The following is a 19,606-nucleotide window of genomic DNA, read 5'->3' as shown; positions in this document are numbered from 1 at the left end:
CCTTCCAGCAATCCTTGTCTGGCAAAGCCTGGCCATGGTTGAACCCCCAAACCCTTTAGCCTGACACTATGAATCCTTCTCTTGTCCCAAGTTTCAGCGAGATCATAAGGAAGGAAAGACATAACTTTCTCCCTCCTTCCCTTTCCGGCCAGCTGTTACCACTTCAACACCATCCTTTCCCTACAAATGCCAAACCATCATTGTTTGGCTCACTGGCATCTCATTCCTTCTTTACACTCTCCCTTCTCTTCTACAGTTGTTGTTATATGCCTTCAAGTCGATTACGACTTTTGGCAACCCTAATAATTAGCGACCTCCAAGAGCATCTGTTATAAACCACACTGCTCAGATCTTGTAAGTTCAGGTCTGTGGCTTCCTTTATGGAATCAATCCATCTCTTGTTTAGCCTTCCTCTTTTTCTACTCCCTGCTGTTTTTCCCAGCATTATTGTCTTTTCTAATGAATCATGTCTTCTCATTACGTGTCCAAAGTATGATAACCTCAGTTTCATCATTTTAGCTTCTAGTGACAGTTCTGGTTTAGTTTGTTCTAACACCCAATTATTTGTCTTTTTTGCAGTCCATGCTATGTGCAAAGCTCTCCTCTAACACCACATTTCAAGTGAGTTGATTTTTCTCTTATCCACTTTTTTCACTACCCTGCTTTCACATCTATATGTAGAAATTGGGAATACCATAGCCTGAATCATCCTGACCTTAGTGTTCAGTGATACATCTTTGCATTTGAGGACCTTTTCTAGTTCTCTCAAAGCTGCCCTCCCCAGTCCTAGCCTTCTGCTGATATCTTGACTATTGTCTCCATTTTGGTTAATGACTGTGCCAAGGTATTGATAATCCTTGACAAGTTCAATGTCCTCAGTGTCAACTTTAAAGTTAGATAAATATTCTGTTTTCATTACTTTAGTCTTCTTGATGTTCAGCTGTAGTCCTGTTTTTGTGCTTTCCTCTTTAACTTCTCCTCAAGACCACAGAACTGCTGGTTGTTCTATCAGCCAGCCCTTAGATCTCCAGGTGCTGCTTTTGAATGCCAGGTCGGTATATAATAAAACCTCCCTTGTCCATGATTTAATTGTGGATGAGGGTGCCGACCTGGCGTGTATAACCGAGACCTGGGTGGGTGAGCAGGGAGGAGTTGCCCTTTCTCAGCTTTGCCCACCTGGGTATACGGTGCAGCACTATGGCAGATCTGAGGGCCGGGGAGGCGGGGTCGCTGTGGTCTATAGGAGTATTTTCTCTCTCACCAGGCATCCTGTCCAGATGACGACTGGTCTAGAGTGCCTCCACCTTGTACTGGGCCAAGGAGACAGACTGGGAATCTTGTTGGTGTACCGCCCACCTTGCTGCCCAACAGCTTCCCTAGCTGAGCTGACAGAGATAGTCTCGGAGGTGTTGTTGAGGTCCCCCAAACTTGTGGTGTTGAGGGATATCAACGTTCATGCTGAGACTGTCTTATCTGGAGCGGCTCAGGACTTCATGGCCTCCATGACAACCATGGGGCTGTCTCAATTTGTTACTGGCCCAATGCATGTGTCAGGTCACACTCTTGATTTGAACTTCGCCACTGGTCATGGAGATGGTGATCTGGAGGTGGGGTATTTTTCATCTACTCCATTGTCATGGACAGATCACCACCTGCTGAGTTTTAGACTTACGACGACTCTTTCCCTCTGCAAGGGTGGGGGACCTATTAAGTTGGTCCGCTCCCGGAGGCTTATGGATCCTATGGGTTTTCAGAGGGTTCTGGGAGTTTTTCCAGCTGATAGTACTGGCGCTCCTGTCGAGGCCTTGGTCGAACTGTGGAATACAGAGATGGCCCGGGCTATCGACACGATCGCTCCCGCGCGCCCTCTTTGATGCAGAGCTCATACAGCTCCGTGGTATACCCCGGAGCTGAGAGTGATGAAGCAAGAGAGAAGGAGGCTGGAGTGCAGATGGAGACGAACTCCAGACGGATGCAATTATGCTTTGGTAAGTGCCTCTACTAAGTCGTACATAAAAGCGGTAAGGGCGGCGAAGAAGTCCTACTTCGCTGCCTCTATCAAGACATCTCTCTGCCGCCCAGCAGAGCTTTTTAGGGTTGTACGAGGACTCTTACATTCTGGTCCTCAAGATACCATTGAAACATCTGAAGCTCGCTGTAACGACATTGCAGGGCACTTCCAAAATAAAATCGCATGCATCCGTAGGGACCTAGACTCTGATGTTACGACAGATGAATCCATTGAAGTGTCCAGAACACGATCTTGTCTTTCATTATTGGATGAGTTTCAGTTGGTGCAGCTTGAGGAAGTGGACAAGGTGCTTGGAATGGTGCGAGCGACCACGTCTGCTCTAGATCCTTGTCCATCTTGGCTGGTCAAGGCTAGCAGGACTGGTACCACCGGCTGGGCCAAGGAAGTGATAAATGCCTCCTTGAGTGCGGGAGTAGTCCCTAGTAGCCTCAAGGAGGCAGTAGTGAGACCTCTTTTGAAGAAACCTTCCTTAGACCCAGATAACTTGAACAATTATAGACCGGTGGCAAATATCCCCTTTTTGGGCAAGGTTCTGGAGCGGGTGGTTGCCAATCAGCTCCAGGTGCTCTTGGATGAGACCGATTATCTGGATCCGTTTCAATCCGGTTTTAGGCCTGGTTTTGCCACTGAAACAGCCTTGGTCGCCCTGTACGATGACCTCTGTCGGAAGAGGGACAGAGGGAGTGTGACTCTGTTGATTCTCCTTGATCTCTCAGCGGCGTTTGATACCATCGACCATGGTATCCTTCTGGGGAGACTCGCGGAGTTGGGAGTTGGAGGCACTGCTTGGCAGTGGTTCCGCTCCTACTTGGCGGATCGTCGCCAGAAGGTAGTACTTGGGGAACATTGCTCGACACCATGGACTCTCCATTGTGGAGTCCCTCAGGGGTCGATTTTGTCCCCCATGCTTTTTAACATCTACATGCAGCCTCTGGGTGCCGTCATCAGGAGTTTTGGAGTGCGTTGCCACCAGTATGCTGATGACACGCAGCTCTATTTCTCCTTTTCATCTTCTACAGGTGAGTCTGTGGATGTGCTGAATCATTGCCTGACCGCGATAATGGACTGGATGAGAGCTAATAAACTGAGACTCAATCCAGACAAGACTGAGACACTGTTGGTGAGTGCCTTCCCTGCCCAGATGGTGGATGTTCACCCTGTTCTAGATGGGGTCACACTCCCCTTGAAGGAACAGGTTCGTAGTCTGGGAGTTCTTTTCGATCCTTCCTTGTCTCTTGAGGCACAAGTGGCCTCGGTGGCAAGGAATGCGTTCTACCACCTTCGGTTGGTAGCCCAGCTACGTCCCTATCTGGACAGGGATGACCTCACCTCAGTTGTTCATGCTCTGGTAACTTCTAGGCTGGATTACTGTAATGCGCTCTACCTAGGGCTGCCCTTGAAGACAGTTCGGAAGCTTCAGCTAGTGCAAAACGCAGCAGCCAGACTGCTGACGAGGACCAGCCGGTCAGCACATATAACACCTGTCCTGGCGCGTCTGCACTGGCTATCTATTTGTTTCCGAGCCAGATTCAAGGTGCTGGTTTTGACCTATAAAGCCTTACACGGCGTGGGACCTCAATACCTTGTGGAACGCCTCTCTCGCTATGAACCTACCCGCTCACTTTGTTCAGCATCTAAGGCCCTCCTCTGGGTACCAACCCATTGAGAAGCCCGGAGGACAGTTACTCGATCTAGGGCCTTTTCTGTAGTGGCCCCCGAACTGTGGAACAGCCTCCCCGAAGAAGTACGCCTGGCGCCTACGCTTCTATCTTTTCGGCGCCAGGTTAAGACCTGGCTATGCTCCCAGGCATTTTAAGCGTTTATGTTATAATTTAAATTTTTTATTTTTTATTTTTTTCTTTAGTTGATGCTTGTGTTTATTGTTTGTTGTCTGATTTTATTGTTGATATTTTGTATTTTAACCTTTTTGTACACCGCCCAGAGAGCCACTCGCTATGGGCGGTCTATAAATGAAACAAATAAATAAAATAAATAAACTTTCATCAGCATTCATTTCAAATCATTACTGGTTTCCGCTAGTAGTATGGTATCATCTGCATATCTTAAATTATTGATATTTCTCACTCCAATTTTCACACTTCCTTCATCTTGGTTCAATCCCGCTTTCCGTATATGTTCTGTGTATAGATTAAATAAATAGGGTGATAAAATACACCCATCTCACACCCTTTCTGAAACGGAACCAATTAGTTTCTCCATATTCTGTCCTTACAGTAGCCTCTGGTCCAGAGTATAGGTTGCACATCAGGACAATCAGATGCTGCGGCACTCCCCATTTCTTTTAAAGCATTCCATAGTTTTTCATGATCTACAGTCAAAGGCTTTGCTGTAATCTATAAAGCACAGGGTGATTTTCTTCTAAAATTCCTTGGTCCGTTCCATTACCAAGTGTATATTTGCGTTATGATCTCTGGTGCCTCTTCCCTTTCTAAATGCAGCTTGGATGTCTGGCATTTCTCGCTCCATACATGGTAAGAGCCTTTGTTGTAGAATCTTGAACATTACTTTGCTTGCATGGGATATTAAGGCAATAGTTCAATAATTACTGCATTCCCTGGGATCTTCTTTCTTTGGAATTGGGATAACTTTCTTGTTTTTTGACATAGGGACCCAGTCTGTGGGCCATTGTTTTATTTTCTATATTTGTTGACAAATTTTTGTCAAAATTTGGACAGATTCAGTCTTAGTAGCTTGTAGCAACTCTATTGGTATGCCATCTGTTACTGGTGATTTGTTTCTTCCAAGTGTTTCAAGAGCAGCTTTCACCTCACATTCTAAAATTTCTGGTTCTTCATCATATGGTTCCTCCATGAATGAATCTGTCATCCTTGCATCTCTTTTACAGAGTTCTAAGTGTATTGTTTCCATCTTCCTTTTAGTTTATCTCGGTCAGTCAGTGTGTTCCCCTGTTGATTATTCTACATCCCTACTCTTGGTTTAAATTTCCCTTTAATAACGTTCTATTAATAGCCTTCAAATAGTAAACCTGAGAGTTGTCTTTATTTTTAATTTATCAGTAACATCAGTTTCTGGAAATGCTCTTATCTTGTCTCTGTTGCTCCATCTTGAGTACCTTATGAAAGCATTCCAGTATTTGGACTGATGTACCCAAGTGATGCACAGTGTGCTTCTGTGTATTTCAGTAAACACACTAGCTTCTCTGCCATCAGTCTGTCCTCTAACTGAGTAGAGCCAGGGCCACAGTGAGAAGAGTGCCTCCTATACGTGAGCTAAATTCCCTGCTTCTGGTCATTTGTGTTTCAGAAGGGTTTGTTCCCTGAACACAGAAAAATAGTTTACAGATAATCAGGGCATGTCAATATGCTGTTCACGATGCAAATGTATTTTTATTTGTAACGATGGTAACAATGCAAATGTATTTTAATTATGGTAGCAACCAAATTATAGGAAGCTATTCCACTGCAGATTTATCACAAGATGGAAAAAGTAAAAAGTAAAGCACTTCTACAAAAAAGTTTGCAAGTTGTTGATGTTGAAGTCTACATTACTATTTTGTTAAATATAGGCCTGGTTTTTTGAAATTAAGAAATAGAATGGGCATGTTAAATAAATTTAATATATTTTCCATCCTGTATTTTAAAATTCATTTATCCAGTGGTATATACTGATGAGCAAGTCTTGAGACACATTTAAGTAATGTTTTTGACCTATGCATAGACTGAAAAACTAGGGCTGTGCACGGACCCCCGATCCAATTTGCGGCTCCAGTCTGTAAATACAGATCAGGCATCCGGATCTGAAACCAGATCACAGACTGTATCTTACAAATATCTGGAAATCCCTTCGACTTACATTGCACAACCAAAATGGCAATAACTTTCTTGTTTTTTGACTTAGGGACATGATATTTGTCATGGTAGCTGCAATACATGGGATAAGACCTATGAAGTTTCAGGGGGCTAGTCCCAAGGCTTTTCATGCTATCCACCTTTAAAATGTAAAATATTTTAAAATTAAAAAGGACATAGCGGTTTTGTTTTTTCACACAGGGCAATGAAATTTGGTGTCATGGTAGTCCCTATACAGGGAACTGACCATGCCAAATTTCAGATGGGTAGCTCCAGGAGTTTTCATGCTAGCCACCTTTAAAGTTTGCTTTTTCAAAAAAAAAATATATTTTTTTAAAAGGGTGCTTAATCATGCCAATTCTCATTCTCATGCTCATATGTTTCCCCTGTTCCTCCCTTACAGATTTTGAAAAAAATGAGGGTTTAAAAAAAGTACTTTTGCAATACTAGACACGTGTAGTTCGCATCAGGCAGGCACAGGCTGGCAACATTATGGAGATAATATGCACATAAGGACATGACATTTGGGGACATGGTAGCCCCTATAGAAGGGATTAGTTCTGCCAAATTTCAGGTGGGTAGCTCCAGGAGTTTTCATGCGAGCCATCTTTAAAAGTTGCTTTTTCCAAGATTTTTTTTTTAAAAAAAGACTCACATAGGGAGCAGATTGCCAACAGCAGTACTGAGTGAGGGAAAAAATAAAATTACTATTTAATAGTAATAATATTCATTGTGGTTAGCAATTGTAAATCATCATCATCATCATCTCCTCCTCCTCCTCCTCCTCCTGGCTAACATGCCTACAAGGTTTGGCTGTCTGTCTTCTACTTCTACTCTTCATCCACACAAGCTGGCCGTTTCTTATTGTTTGTGGGTAGCAAGTAGAATATGATGATGATGAATTCAGAAAGCTGTGGTTAAATATGCCCACAAGGTTTAATAATAATTCTTAGCAATGAGAAGAGTAAAATATATATAAAAACACAAACATTTTTTAAAAAATATGTAAGTAAGGATGGGACTGAGATTTGTTGGGAAAGAACAGAAAGCATACACAAGCTGAACAAATGCCTCCCACCCCTCATCAAACATTTATAAGAGACAGAACATACAAATGAGTTCTGCATTTTAAGGCTTCACCCATTCCAAGCACTGTGATTGGAGAGTGTTGGGTGGGGTGACAGCATTCTGGCCTTCCTCCCTCTTGCCCCACACTGGTGTTCTCCGCATAAGGTACTGTAATCGCTCCATTTCAGAGACACCCTGTCTGGGTTCATTAGAGACTGTTTGGAGCTACAAATTTCTACAAATTGATTCAGGACTGGCTGATCCACTCTGCAGAAATTTGCTGCTACTTCAACCTGAGTTGGTCAGGATACAAATTGCCCAAATCGGCAGAGTTTGGTTTGTTATTTGTGATTTGTACAAATATAGTGCACAGCCGTACATTATCATAATAAAACTTAGGAACGAGTTACTGTTCCTACTTTAGACCAAATTTACGCCAAGTTTTAATTCAGCTTCTGTAAGCAGTTTTATGTCGAATTTCTCACACATCTGAATTCACTGGATTATATCCAACTTGGTGCTAAGTAATTTAGTTAGTGCAAGAATTACCCCTAGTGCAACAAAACTTCTCCCCCCTCTTCTCCTCCGCACATGTCCCTAAATCTGTTCTAGGGATTTCCCCCCAACCTTCTGAAAAAGATTTGGGGAGGCTGCAGATTGGAGGAAGTCCTATTGTGCTAGTGGTAATCCATGCGCTGATATGATAGGATAAGTTAGTTGAATACTGCCCAATGAATTTTACTTTACCCTACAGTGTGCCCCATAAGGTTAAATTTTTTTTAGTGGCAATAAGAATTCAGATGCCACAAGCTAAAACTTAAAACAAAAGGAGAATCCTGTATATTTTAAGTACTTACCTGACCAGCAGCCTGAATGCTCAAAATCGCCACCCTAGTATCTGGGTCCTTCTGAAACTGATTGACAAGGTTTATCCTTCCTGCTGAAGGTACACTTCCATCTATTCTAATATATCGAACCTGTGAAGTAAGAAAAAACATCACCTGAACCTAAATTAAAGGGATTCCTTGGCTTTAGACAAAGGTAAGTTAGTGATTAGGAAACAAGAAATGCTAGCTTTGTCATCAAACATGGCTACCTTGATCACAAAACAGGACATTATGTGGCTGTTTCAAGAGTTTACCCCCTACACTGAAAGCAGGCTTTGCCTCCCATTACTACAGGTAATGTTTACTGACTGAAATGTCATTAACATGCATGGTGCTTTACATAGCACAGGAAGACATGTCCCTGCCTTGAGAAGCTTATGAGCTGTAGTTCGGGGGTTGTCAACACTGCATCCATGGACACCAGTGTGCCCACTAGTACCTCCTGTGCTTTATTCATAGTATGGGCCTGCAATTTCATCAGTATGCAGATGATACCCAAATCTATTTGTCTTTTAAATCTTCCCCACAGGTTGCTGCAACACAACTGACTAAAGGGCTGGAACTAATAGGGGAATGGATGTTTAAGAACAAACTACGGCTAAATTCTGATAAAACTGAGATCCTCTTAGTAGGTGATCGATCTAAACTAGGAATAACTCAAGTGACTTTCAACCAAGTCTCTGTTCCCTTGAGTGACCGTCTGAAGTCTGGGTGTCATCTTGGACTCCCAACTGACGATGGAGGCTCAGATAGCGGCAGTTTGTCAGACTGCACTCTACCATTTGTCCCTCATTCGCAAAATCTGCCCCTGCCTCCCAAAGCATCTTTTACCAACTGTAGTTAGTGCCTTGGTTCTTTCCCGTCTGGACTATTGTAATGCTCTATATGCTGGTCTCCCTCTGAGAACTATGCGTAAGCTTCAATTTGTCCAGAATGCAGCGGCATGACTTATTAAGGGATGCCATAGAAGAGAACATATCACCCCAATTCTTCGGGAACTTAATTGGCTCCCGATAGTGCTGCGGGTGAAGTTTAAAATACTAGCTTTAACTTATAAGTCCTTTTTTGATGCTGGTCCGATCTATCTGAAGAACAAACTTTCTCTTCTTGGAGTAGATGGGCGTACAAGGTCCTCAGCCGCTAGACTTTTTGTGGTCCCTTCTATCAGGATGGCCAAATTAAGTGGTACTAGGTCTAAAGCCTTCTCCATTGTAGCTCCCACGCTATGGAACACCTTACCAGTTGATACTCGCCTAGCCCCTTCACTTTTGTGTTTTCGGAGGCAGTTGAAGACTTGGCTTTTTGTACAGTCTGATGAATGAACGTGCTACAGTTAGGTGGCTAAAGGGGTGGTTTGATTTTTGGGGTTTACTGTGAACTGTATTTTATTATGCACTTGCTGATTTATTTTTTGATATGTTGTTCTGTATTTTTATTCCTTGTATGTCGCCTAGAGTGACAGGGTGTCCTGCCAGATAGACATCGAATAAATTTTAGATAATAATAATAATAATAATAATAATAATAATAATAATAATAATAATAATAATATCTTGTCAAAAATCCATCAGCCATAAGAGACTGTTTACTCTTTCCTGCCAAGTTTCTGTTTGCACTGGCTCAGCTTCTCCTACATTGAACACACATCCATATGCATGACCACATTTCTCTAGTATGGTAGTGGTGACTGACTTCCGGTATCCCCTCCTTTTGGAGGCATGGATGGCCACGTTGTTGTTGGAAGTTCATTGTTTGATGGAAATTTTCCTGTTTTTCCTAGCTTTTGGTGCTTACGGTTAGATCGTTTTGAGCCTTAAGTTTGTTTTGTCTTATAGTATTGATTTTGTGAATGGCGCCCAAAACATTCTCAAAACTCTAAATGTGCCCACTGGCCTAAAGAGATTGGCAACTCCCTGCCATAGTTCAACACAGAGGAATGGGAGGAAGTAGAGGCAGGGATAGACAGGGGAAGAATATGTGTTATTTCAGTTGCACATACTTAGGCTTAATTATAGTAGTGTGTGGAGAATAGAGGGTTGTGCTAAAGCCTTCACAGAAATTGTGGGGTTTGAGGATACAAATGTGGATCAACTGTCAATAAAATGAAAACACAGTGCATATAAACAGCCAAGCTACTACAAACACAAACTTGTAAGTATAGTTTTAAACAAGATCTTTTGACATCAGCACCAAAAAAAATATCTACAGGTTTAGGGCTTGATAATAAGATCCTTAAAAAACAAGTCTAACAAAATAAGTCACACTTACCTTGCTTTCTATCACTGCCTCGGTACAAGCCTGAAGCATGCTTAAATGATGAGCAAAGACTAGAAACTTCAGTTTGTCATTCTCAAGCAGCAATCTGATATAATCCTTTACTGCTCCTGCCTAAAACAAACAAGGCATCTTGGAATGTTGTTAAAATAAAAGAAAACAATTCATGGATAAAACAAAGCAATTCATGTGTTGATGCACACAACAAAACTACATTACTACAAAAGGTTATTTTCTTCTTCTCTATTAAGACAATGTCCATTATCTGAAGTGTGCCGAACTAACAAAAAGCAAACCCATGCACCGTCATATCTTATAGATATATCTTATTGGTTCATCAATATTATTATTAACATATATTCACCAAGAGTGGGATCTGGAGGTGGACTGTGTGGGTGAAAAAGCACTTCCATTGTGCAAAGGGGTGCATACTTTCTGCCAAATCACCCTCTCCAACGTCAAAAGCCTACCGTGTCATATCCCACACTATTCCTAAGGAGTGTATCTTCTATGGGGGCAATGAGAGCTACAGTACAGAGGAGGGCTCTAAGCAGATCATCACATGCAGTTATCTGGAATCAACACTATTATTTTTACTAATTATTATTTCAATTTATATCCCATTCTTCTTCCCGAAGGAGCCCAGTAAGTATTGCATTATTACTAAGCATTACTACTACAAGTGCTATGCATCAAATTGCCTGCCACTTAAAAGCAGTCAGATATGCCTTATAATGAAAATAAACTGGAGCAAAAGAGAGATAATTAAACAGGAATACTTTGTCTTTCTTAAGACAAAGTGAAATGAGTAGCCTTGTACACTAGAGACAAGATTTTAACTTTAGTGTAATTAAATAATGTTATCATTCATTAATCAGAGAAACCTAAGACAACAAGTAGGATCCAAAATCCTTCTGTTCATAGAAGTGGCTCTGATCCAGTGTAGGCTTCTATGAATGGAAGGGAGGGGGAGAGGGAATTTTTGCAAATTCCCCCTGCAGCAATTCAAAAATATTTTGGGAGAACCCCTGGAACACTGTGGAAGGTGGTGCACAACCTGCAGGAAAAAAAAACTCCAAAAATTATCTCCCACCCCACTTCCATTTGTTGGAGACACTACTAGATCAGAGCTTCTTCCAAGAATGGAAGGAATCCCGTTCGCCAACAGGCGTATTCAGAAACCGTAACCTTTTCAGCCTGAGGGTGGCATTCACTCATGGACAACCTTCTGTAGGATGCATGCCACTGGTGGGCAAAGTCAGAGCCAAAGCTGGGCGGAGCAATGGATGCAATGTATTTGTATGGTGGCCTTCATTCCAGCCACACAAAAGCCAGAGGATTCTAAACACACACATAGACTGCTCTCCATCCAGGCAAGGAAGAAGAGAAAGAGGCATGATCACAATTCAAGGATACATTCCAGTGAGGCAAAAGCACTCAAGGAGGGTGCAAAGCATGGCCAGTGAGGAGCATGGCCTGGGAAGAGTCTGCAGGACTAGCTAGACCACTGTTCTTCAACCTTAGGTCCCCAGATGATGAAGGACTGCAACTCCCATCATCCCACACCATTGGGGATGATGGGCAGTCGTAGTCCATCAACAACTGGGGACCAAAGGTTGAAGAACAGTGAGCTAGAGGATTGCATTTGTCTGCTGAGCCAGAGGTTTCCCAACCCTGCAATAACAGTTTGATACTTTATAAAACTGATTATAAAATATAGTGACATAAAATCACTTTATATTAGGCAGTTACAACTCTCAGGAACATACTGAAGGAGATACTCCAACAACTGAGCTGACAAAATACTTTTGTAAATGTAGGAAGAAGTAGTACAATTGTTTAAAGAAATGCTAAAAATTACAAGGCAATTCAAGATTACCTTGGCAATGGCAGTCTGTTTAAACATGCGTGTAATTAGGCCCATCACCTGGACAAAGTCACTTTCTGTAGAATCTAAGTCTGAAGCCCTCATTAATTTCTCCCACTCGTCAAAGCTAGCATTTAATTCCTACACAGGAGGGAACAACAATATTTAGAGGAAAAATGTGAAAGGGCAAAACAATTACTGTTTCTCTGAATCATGCCCTACTTCTGGTACAGACAAGAAAAGAGAAAACAATAGTCCCTAAAGATACTAGCTTCTTCACAAAGGAACGTCAGTGCAGAGGTAGGTCAATCACGTGTTCTTGCAAAGTATAAAAACCAAGACCAGTCAGGGACAAAAATAACAAAATAAAAAGAATTTACAGCCCATTCTGCTTCAATCATAAATCACTGGCTAAAAGCATCCTTTCTTAAAGATCAAAGGGAACAGAAAACTGCTTAATAAATTAAAACTGTAATGCAATCTGGTCTCAGTACTGTACTTTTACAGCACCTTGCTTTATTACCTTTCCACATATAATAAAACAATACATTATTGTGCTTATTAATTTGCTGTATTTTAATTAATTGTGTTAAGTATTTAAAATATCGAGTTGCATTCAATGTAGCACTAAGCCATCATTACTAAATCTTATACAATGTTCATTCTGGAATTTAACTGCATACAAATATTTCCTTTTTTATTATTTTAGGTCCACAAAGAAAAACTCTAGACAGGAGGAGAGCGCTCTGCTAGAATCATGGCAGTCAATGCAAAACAAGACTTACACATCCTATTTCTAAGGATAACTGAATGTCACCACTAGCAAAAAGTGATATTGTTTATAAGAGTTATAAGGTAAATTCTGCCATCCTGCCATAAAGGGTAAACAATCACCTAAAGAGAATCCTAAACGCTATATCTAATGGATACTGTCAAGCTGCTGAAGAGTTCAGCTACCCCAAGTATTATTGAAGTTGTTAGAGAGACAGTGAAATCACACAGACATAATTTTTAATCACGTAGGCAGAGGTTTTTGATAAGAGCACCACTGAATAGATTGGATGAACATGTACAGACTAGTCTCACAATGAGAGCTTTTGGAGCAAGGCAATTCTGTGCTTGTGTACTACACACAACACCTCAATCATAAAAATGAATCATCAGCATCTCACAGTTATTGGGGAACGTCTTTGTCAGAAGCAGAATGGCTGTTAAAAGCACACTGGTTTACCATAGCAGCAGTTTGAGGAAGATCAAAAGGAATCCGTTGTCTGATTTTTGGTGGCAACTGAGTTAAAACTTCATTCTTCAGACGCCTAATCATTATATTACTTAGCAACTGGTGCAGTTCATCTAAATTTGAAGCTCCTCTGCAGTCCCACTGCTGTCTTTTGCCAAAAAATCTGGAGCAATTAAAGAGGAGTGAAAATAGGACAGCTAGTTTAAATAAACATAAGTTAACATCTGATTTAACAAACAGGAAGCACAAAAGCATATTTGATCAGCATTCCATACCTCTACTAGGAGAGCTAGCCATACAAAGCACGTGTGGGGAATGTTTGGTCCTCCATACTTTAATGAACTACAGCTCCCATCATCTCTGGCCATTAGCCATGCTTGCTGAAGCTCATGGGAGCTGTAGTTCAGTGACATCTGGAGGGCCAAAGGTTCCCCACAGCTGATACAAAGTAAAGTCTCAACGGTCTGTTGCAGGCAAAATGTTGCTGATCTCTTAATCATGTTGCTCCAAGACAACATTTCATTTATGCTAAACCAATTTCCTCATAAACTAGGTATCAAAATTATAATCTGAAGTTGGAAACAAATTGTTTATTTTCCGAGTCTGTCCTGTTTTGTTTGTAGGAAAGCTAATACTGGTTCAAGAAGACACACAAGAAAAGAGTTCTATTCTGTCTCAAGTCAACTTGAAAGAAGCGAACGATGTCTTAGATCAAATTCATTGCTACAAAAGGATGTGTGATAAAATACAAATATACACCCTTGGAGCTGCTCAGTACTGTCATGGGCAAAATGTTCCTTAAAAATCCTCCCAGAGAAGCCCCCCTGCCCGAGACTCGCATGAACGAAAAAACACGGGGAAAGACTTGGCATGCATGAAAAAAGACACACTTTTTTGCTTCCCAGCCTAGAAAATTGTGAACGGTTACTTCCCTTATTTACAACATTACTGTACCACTCATTAACAAAATGTACTGTGGACAGTTCACAAATAATAACTAAAGCCATGAGGTATAAATATAGAACATAGACATGAAATCTTAAACCTCAGCCTAATTTCTTGTAGGTAGAAAGAAGAGAACATGGGGGAAGTGGGAGCGGCAGGAAGAGAGAAAAGGGGATGGCCCCACCCAAGTGTGTTATGTAGTCCCTGACAATTACCTCTCGAAGGATGGGGCCACAACAGAAATAAAAGGTTGTCTTAAGCAATTAAAACAATAAAATGATCAAGAGAAAAAATCAACAGGGGTTTACATGTTCAAAATGTGATGAAATAATTGTTGTACCTCACACGTGCATCACAATATTTCTTTGCATATTCAGGCCATGTGCCAAATTTTCTTGGGCAAAGTGCTTCAAGTTGCATGAAAAGCTGCAAATAAAACCATCATATAAATGCACTTTATTACGATGCCCATAAACTCAAAAGCCCCTAACAAAAATCCAAAGAACATTTCACCTCCTTCTAGTAGTGTAACCAGCACCATTTTAAAATTGGATATATTTCTGAACAACAGTCAAGGGCAACTTCCAGATACTTCCTCTAACATCACCAATACAAAATGAGATGCTTTATCCTGGCCACAGCTGCAGAATCTAAGAACTGTATAATAGTTTATAGCTTAAAAAAAAAAACCAATAAAATGGCACATTGTTTTGTTACCTTATTGCCTGTGCAATCTTAAAAAACAGTGCAAGGCTATGCCTTCTACCATAGCAATGCCCCACTATTTCTCTAAAACCTTTTCTTGAGGGAATATAGTGCCCTTCTATGCCAGCACGAGTGTTCACTTTGCCTCCCCATACCATGTATATACAAACAATGCTATTCTCACAGTTCCCAAAATGTGATTTGCACAAATGCTTATGGTAAACAGGAGAAAATGTATTCAGCTATAGAACGGTCTGAATTATGCTGAACATTGTACAATGCTTTACACAGGGAAAAGTTTTGCATATTGTTATTGATATTTTGAATATATATTTTATATTATGTAAACCACTTGGAGGCTTTGATAATTAAGTGGTATATAAGTCCTGCTAAATAAAATAACTTCACTTTTATGCTCAGTTCAAATGTCATGGCAAGTCTGGAATATGCCTCAGGTGTCTGTGTTCTGTTCCCTTCTCTAATTTCCTGCCCTCTCTTCCTGGTTTGTGGCACCCACCGTTTGTTGAGCCATCCTAATCAGACTATGGTTTCTGCAAACCATATAATTGGAAAGCAGAGACCATGGCAATCTATGATTACCACAAAGTGAGAGAAGGAAATCTGACTATTTGAGAGCAACAAAAAGCACACATCCCCAAAGTATATTCCCAGCAACCCACCACAGTTTGGCTGTGACATGTGAACCTGAACTTAGAAAGAAAAAGTGATATCCAGAACCTCTTCAGGTCTTCCTAAAGCAGGGGTTCCAGTGAGGAGAATGGCCCGAATGGCATTCTGTACAATTGGTAACAGTATCTTGCTACGAGCTGCATTTCTGGATTTCATGTAGTGAGACTCATCAACTACTACTACTTTGAAGTTTTGTTTGTATAGAGTATCTATTAAAGTCTTGGCATCTGAAGTTAGCAGGCCATAACCTAGCACAGTGACTTTGCTTGAAGGTATTCTCCTAGAAAAAAGGAAAGAACAAAACATTCTGTCACCAAGTTATAAATGCAGTCTTCAGGAGCTGACTAGCTGTGGCTTGAATTAATATGATTTCAACACATAGTGTGCTGAGGCCTTTAAAACATGTCTCAAATTGAGGCCTCAAAATCTTGAATAATTTTAGGACAGCAAAATATAATCAACCAAGGTTTGTATCCAAACAAGGTTTGTATCATGCTTGCAGAGTGACTTTTGCAAGCACAAGTAACTTCCCCTCTCCCCATGCGCACTCCATACCTTTTCTAAATCTGCTCTGGCAGGAACTCCCAGAACAGATGTTGGGAAAGGTACAAAGTGGGACAAGTTCTGTTGTGCTTATGGAAGTTGTTTCACACAGGCAATAGGTTAGTTGGATATAATCCGAAATCTGTAGTAATGTTAGCTGTAAAGGGACCAAATTTAGTTGATTCATCAGTAGGGACAATTTTAAACAGTAAGAACAATTCTTAGCCAGTGATGCTGGAAGGTAAGCCCTTACAGACAAAGAATGACTGCAATAAGGAATGAAAGCAAGCCTTTAAAAATGGCATTACCTCTTACACTCTGGGATAGTTCAGCCATAATGCCAAACCATAGCATGCTTCCTCTTCCTTTCCCCTCGCGCCATCCCTTTTTCTTGGCAAATTACATCCAAACCTGCACTTGCCTTCTAAACCAGAATTTCAAACCACTGTAAAAATGTTCACAAATGACAGCTCTAAAGGTTTACAGAAGTAAATAACTGATTATGGATGCTTAACACATAGAAGTTGTGTTCATTTATCACACTAGAGCTTGATTAGTTTAACAAGACAACTTCAGAAACCATGGCTTGAAGTCAACTTGTTTTGAAACTAAACTATCCCTGATTTACATGCAACAACAAGCAGAGATTTAGTGAAAGCAAAACTAAATGCCATCGAAGTCCTTCTTCTGACCATGCTGGAAGAGGGGCTTGCTCAGATTCATACCAGCTTCTGCATATTACACTAAACTATGGCTTAGAGCAACACGTGCAAACCAGATCAGCCTGCATGCTTTCAAAGCTACTATTAGAATAGCAAGGCAATACCACTGTTAACATGCCACTCACCAAATGTCAGTTTTATTCTGAATGATGATTATATCCTCTGGACAGAGTTCGGGGATCCATTTCTCTATCTCATCAACCCAAGGGTACCTCAGAGAGGAGGGCACCACTATTAATAGAGGCCATTCATTTCTGTAGTAGTAAGATATAGCTATTGCTTGAATAGTCTTTCCCAAGCCCATCTAAGTCACAATAAATTGAAAGGCGAAAAAAAAGTTTACTTATATGGAAGTAGGAAAAGCCTTCATCAGTTGTTTACCTAAAATCCTAACCAGATTTAACATACATACTAGTTTTACAATGCATGCCACAGAACCTGCATAACCCATCCTTATAAGACAGTACAATGGTAATCACAGATTTTCGTTATAAATGTGCTGAACAAAAGCCTTTGGAGCCATAGCCAATTATCTGAAAAATGAGGATTTAATGTATCTAATTAAAATAATTATTAATTTTTTTGTTTTATAAAACCAAAGATTTGTCTCATTTTTAAAAAACTGGTAACCTGCCTTTTTTCACCAAGTGAACTCAAAACTGCTTACAAAACATACCCGCATAATATTAAAATAATCAAATTTCAAACAGCACATCATAAACACAACACAAATGGAAGTGGTTAAAAAACCAGCCTATGTAATGTTTAGTCAAATGCCTTTTTGAGCAGCCACCTTTTAAACAGCATAGTTTATTATACAAATTCTAGCCTTAATCCAGAGAAAGGTAGATATACACTAGTTTCTGTTGAAATTAGTGAAACAAGTTAGTCATGACTGACATAAGTCCAACTAATTTCAAAAATAGTCAAGTGTTGTTGTTGTTGTTGTTTTTTGGGGGGGGGGAAATTCCCCACAATATTGTGAATTATAAATACCATTATTAGCCCTCTCCCTTTACAATTTCAAAACATTTTATACTGGCCAAGATAGAGTATACATAACAAACACTTCTGACTTTTCTATTCTAACCTGGAAGTTTAATCACTGAACAAACAGTGTAGCTTTTAGGATAGTTTATACAAACAAGAAAAAATACACGTTTAAAAAGAAAAAATACATTGAAAAGCCAGGAGCGATAAAAAGCATCATTGCCTGGTGCCTAAAGGATAACAAAGTTGGAGTCGGGTACTTCTCTCTATGGAGGTAATTCTACAAATATGGTGCCACCACCAGGGAAATACACACTCGCTCACTCTCTCTGGCTGCCACCCATCTCATCCTACCTGGCACGATGACCTGCAGGAAAGCCTTTGGAGATTACCTTAACACACATGTAGCTTGGTATGACAGCAAAGCAGAATGAAAAGGGCTCACTATTAGAGATAATTATTCTAGACGGCACAATTCTTCTATGCAGTGTCCACTAGCACCACACAACACTGCCCGAGGCTTTCACTTCCCCTGGGCATTTAACCCTAGTGGGAAGAGACACTTTTGTATGGAAGCGGCTTGACTCACATCCCCAGCAGGCAGCAGCCATCTTAGATCCGTTTGAGGAGCGAGCAATGCATTTTCAGGTGTCTGATCGCTGCGACCACCTACTCACCTACCCCAGGTCAGAAGACACTCAACGAGCTACTGGGGAAGAACAACAGACAAGTATGAGTAGTGCTGTGACTAATGATGCAGCTGGGTCAAAGCCGAAAGGAAGCCCAGAGGCTGATGCACATAGATGCAAAAGGAGAGTCTGGAGTTGTGCGATGCACACAATAGGAACATGGAATGTGAGAAGCATGAACCAGGGAAAGTTAGAAATTGTCGAGCAAGAAATCGAATGTATCAACATTACAATACTTAGTGTGAGTGAATTAAAATTGATGGGAATGGGACATTTTCAATCAGGCAACTACAAAATATTTTATGCAGGAAATGAGAAATTAAGAAGAAACGGGATTACTTTAATAGTGAGAAGTGATGTAGCAAAAACAATTAAGAGCTATAACGCAAGGTCTGAGCGAGTGATATCAATGAGATTAAATGGGAAACCTATCAATATAACCATCATCCAAGTCTACGCTCCAATGGCAAATACAGAAGAGGAATTGGGGAGATTTTACACAGAAGTACAGGAAGAAATTAATCACACACAAAAACAAAATGTGCTGATAATCATGGGGGACTGGAATGCAAAACTACGGAACAGAGAAGAACTAGGAATTGTAGGAAAATACGGCTTAGGAGATAGAAATGAAGCAGGAGAAAGACTTACTGAATTACTGTTTCTTGCAAACACATTTTTTGAGCAACCAAAAAGACAGTACATGTGGTCAACAGCAAATGGTCAATATAGGAATCAAATTGATGATATAATTGGTAGCAGAAGATGGAGAAGTGCCATACTTTCTGTGAAAACAAGACCAGGAGCAGACTGTGGTACAGATCATGAACTGGTCATATCGAAAATCAAAGTAAAGCTAAAGAAGAACAAAGCAATCATAATGCCAAAATACAATTTAAATAACATCCCAGAAGAATATAAGGATCAAATAAGGCACAGATTTGAGGTTTAAACATAGTTGACAGAGAACCAGAAGAACTATGGATTGAAGTCAAAGACATTATCAGGGAAGAATGCAACAAGACAATACCTCTAGTTAAAAAGGGAGAAAGACTTCAATGGATGACTGCAGAAACTATTAAAATGGTTAAAGAGAGAAGGAAAGCAAAAGCAAAAGGAGATAG

General features: G+C 40.6%; 1 protein-coding gene across 5 annotated transcripts in view; it reads right to left on the bottom strand.

Annotated features, from left to right (window-relative positions):
* The window catches only part of ZRANB3 (zinc finger RANBP2-type containing 3), a 72,412-nt gene that overhangs the window by 20,935 nt on the left and 31,871 nt on the right, over positions 1 to 19,606 (bottom strand). For all 5 annotated transcript variants that reach the window (XM_061608921.1, XM_061608924.1, XM_061608923.1 and 2 more), the window contains 7 exons: positions 16,929 to 17,107; positions 15,587 to 15,818; positions 14,484 to 14,569; positions 13,190 to 13,361; positions 11,971 to 12,099; positions 10,086 to 10,205; positions 7,788 to 7,907 (listed from right to left, as the gene is read on the bottom strand). In XM_061608921.1, coding sequence (XP_061464905.1) covers positions 7,788 to 7,907; positions 10,086 to 10,205; positions 11,971 to 12,099; positions 13,190 to 13,361; positions 14,484 to 14,569; positions 15,587 to 15,818; positions 16,929 to 17,107 — 1,038 coding nt within the window. The remainder of the gene's footprint in view (positions 1 to 7,787; positions 7,908 to 10,085; positions 10,206 to 11,970; positions 12,100 to 13,189; positions 13,362 to 14,483; positions 14,570 to 15,586; positions 15,819 to 16,928; positions 17,108 to 19,606) is intronic.

The sequence above is a fragment of the Rhineura floridana genome, chromosome 2 (genome assembly GCF_030035675.1).
Source record: "Rhineura floridana isolate rRhiFlo1 chromosome 2, rRhiFlo1.hap2, whole genome shotgun sequence".
In the NCBI taxonomy this organism is placed as follows: Eukaryota; Metazoa; Chordata; class Lepidosauria; order Squamata; family Rhineuridae; genus Rhineura; species Rhineura floridana.
Note: the sequence above shows the minus strand (reverse complement) of the source record. Positions and strands in the feature narration are given on the sequence as shown.